At 37.9% G+C, this 2,780-nt stretch overlaps 1 protein-coding gene across 1 annotated transcript in view; it reads left to right on the top strand.

Moving 5' to 3' along the window:
* Positions 1-669: 669 nt before the first annotated feature.
* Positions 670-2,780, top strand: part of TRRAP (transformation/transcription domain-associated protein) — a 98,302-nt gene continuing 96,191 nt past the window's right edge. Inside the window, 2 exon segments of the mRNA XM_009701591.1 lie at positions 670-769; positions 1,113-1,162. Coding sequence (XP_009699893.1) covers positions 670-769; positions 1,113-1,162 — 150 coding nt within the window.

The raw sequence follows: 2,780 nt of genomic DNA, 5'->3' as shown, positions 1-2,780 counted from the left end.
GGTAAGGGGACGCGGGGCCCTGCGGGCAGCGCCCCGGGTGGGAGTCTGCGGGGCACCCCCAGCTCTTGGTCGTGGCCAGCGCCGTGAAGGGCGGCTTGGCTGAAGCGGGCCGTGTAGGACAGCTTGACAGGAAAGCGCCGAGGTGAGGAGAGAGGTCGCTGGTCTTTCAAGCCGAATTTGACTTCAGGTTTCTTTACAAGCGAGAAAGGCAGCTTTTCGCAGCAAGACAACTTCTGGTACTCACCTCTGGGAGTGAGTCCTGCCGGGGTGCGTCCAAGGGTAGCTGTAAGTTTGTGATCCGGCCAGGTCAGAAGACAAGGTATCAGGTGTGCAGTACCGTGAGCATCCCTGAGCCTGCTGCTGCTTCTGGGAGAAACGGAACAAAACCAAACGAGTGAATGTTTATGCTGTGTGAAGAGCCCAGTAACCACTTGTTATGTTCCTATGATATTGAGTGCCCTACATACTAGGCATTTGTAAGCCTAACTAAATGTGACAGTTGTAGTTTTTGGAAAAGATGTATCCTCTTCAGTATGTCAGAAGAATGGACATAGGTGGTGTGATAGTTGCTGTTAACCAGCCATATAAACTAACAAATATTTTTAAATTTTGTTGTAGGTGTGTTGAGCTTGATTTTATGTACTGAAAGCTGATCCTTCCTCCTCCAAGATGGCATTCGTTTCAGCGCAAGGGCCTACGGTGGTGGACCAAACCACTTTGATGAAAAAATACCTTCAGTTTGTGGCTGCTCTTACAGATGTCAATACACGTAAGATACTTTTTTCTGTTGAAAGTTACAATTCTTCAATAGTTTGTTTCACAAATGTTGTGGTATTGTTTAGACAGTTGATAAATGTATGTTGAATTAACTTTGAATTTCATTTGAGTTTTGATTTTTGAAGAAGCAAAGTGATGAGTAATACTTACATGAGCTAAAGTGAGCGAGCTGTGTGTGTGTGCAGTTGTGTGATGGTTGGTTGTGAGAATTGTGTGCCTTGGGCTGTGATAGCTAAACTGATAAGATCTGATTGCTTCTTTGATCAATGAGCCTGGTGTTTTCCTTCATGATATAGTTTTAAATTTAATTTTTTTGCTTGAATTTCCATTTTCAGCTGATGAAACCAAATTGAAAATGATGCAAGAAGTCAGTGAAAATTTTGAGGTAAATAAAAAAAAAAGCCAAAACAAAACCCGAAACAACAAACCACCTCAAACAACAAAACCCCACCAAAACACCCCAGCCTTCTGAAATGTCAGTCTTTTTTGTGCTTAATGTATATTGGTTTGATTTCTGATGTTATGTGGTTAAAACATTAATATTAGTATCTTGTGACTTATGATTTATATTGTTATAAGTAATTAATTTTAGGTTTATATTCAGGAATTAGCCACGTTCATTGAAGAATTACAACATTTGGACTTAAAGAGCGCTTTCATTCTCTAATATTTATTCAGTAAACATTTAAATGAAGGTGAACCAATAGATTTTGCTTATGTTTTGTTGAATGATATGAAATCTCTATATTTAAAACTTTCTTTTATTTAGTTCAAATGTGTATTGTGCCATCATGGAACAGAGACCCTTCTGATTCCTCTGAGTAGTTCCATAGTATAGAAGTGAGGGAGGAGTTGTCAGATACAGAATCTGACGTCAGGAGTAGAGATGGCTCCAGTGACAATCTTTTTCGTAGTGATGGACCATCAAGTTTGGATGAGCAGCAGAAAAAAAGTGAGACACAAGTTAAACCAACCCTGTGTTAGCATTAATTATACTTTAGTTGAATACTTAGTTATTATACATTTGTTCTGAAATTATAGAGAACTTGTTATTTTGTAGAATAAATTCAAGAACTTAGAATCACTGTAATTCTCTCTGTATCTAGTTTTTTAGTCATGTTGCGATTAAAAAGAAGTGTTACCACTGTAACATATTCTGTCCTTACCTGCTTTATTTGAAGTGATCTTGCTTAGTCCATGGTAGAGAAACGTAAATACACATTTTAGTCCTGTTTAATGTCTTTGGGTATTTTTAAGTAAACTTTATGCAAAGTTACATCCGACAAGTGCTGGATGTTGAAGGCTGTGCCAATTTTAGTTGTTTCTGAGTTATCAGTGAAATTCCCCGTCTGGTGAATTTTTTTGTTTAGTTCAGGTTAACATAGTGGAATAATAAATTTAGAGCTGGTGTAACTGTATTATAGAAAAAAAAAGTTAAAAGGCTTAGTCGTTGCCTAGTGTGTATAAGTGAATAAGTAGATGTCTGTGATAGTTCTGCATCTGTATGCACATGGGGTTAGCAGAATTTCATATTACCATACGTGACTATCTAAAAATCTCCTTGTGGAGTTTTGTATCTGTTTAAGCTGACCTGCTATCTCTGAAAAAATTTGTTATCTGACTAAAATAATAGTTTTAACAGTTTAGTCTAGTGGTCTGTTTAGAATCTGAAGGCTTAGTTGATTCTCTTTGTTCTTGTCTTTGGTAGGGAAGAACTTGTTCAATATTTGTTTTGATAATGTTCTCTTGGAACTTGCTTGTTTCTGTAGCGTGATCCTACATAAAGAGATGATAAACTGACTTATGCTGAAGTATGGTTCTATTTGTTGGAAAATACTTGGAGGACCAAGAGGAACCACTAATGTAGTTTTAGTTTCCTTTTTTCCTTTGGGAGGTTGCAGGCAGCATTGTTGCATGTGGTTATGCTAGGTGGTTTCTTTTCGTCTTCTGTTTCCATAGTCTCCTTATTAACTCTTCTTTATTACCTACTTCAGCTTCCAATA

This window comes from Cariama cristata, unplaced genomic scaffold (assembly GCF_000690535.1).
Source record: "Cariama cristata isolate BGI_N322 unplaced genomic scaffold, ASM69053v1 scaffold8116, whole genome shotgun sequence".
In the NCBI taxonomy this organism is placed as follows: domain Eukaryota; kingdom Metazoa; phylum Chordata; class Aves; order Cariamiformes; family Cariamidae; genus Cariama; species Cariama cristata.
Note: the sequence above shows the minus strand (reverse complement) of the source record. Positions and strands in the feature narration are given on the sequence as shown.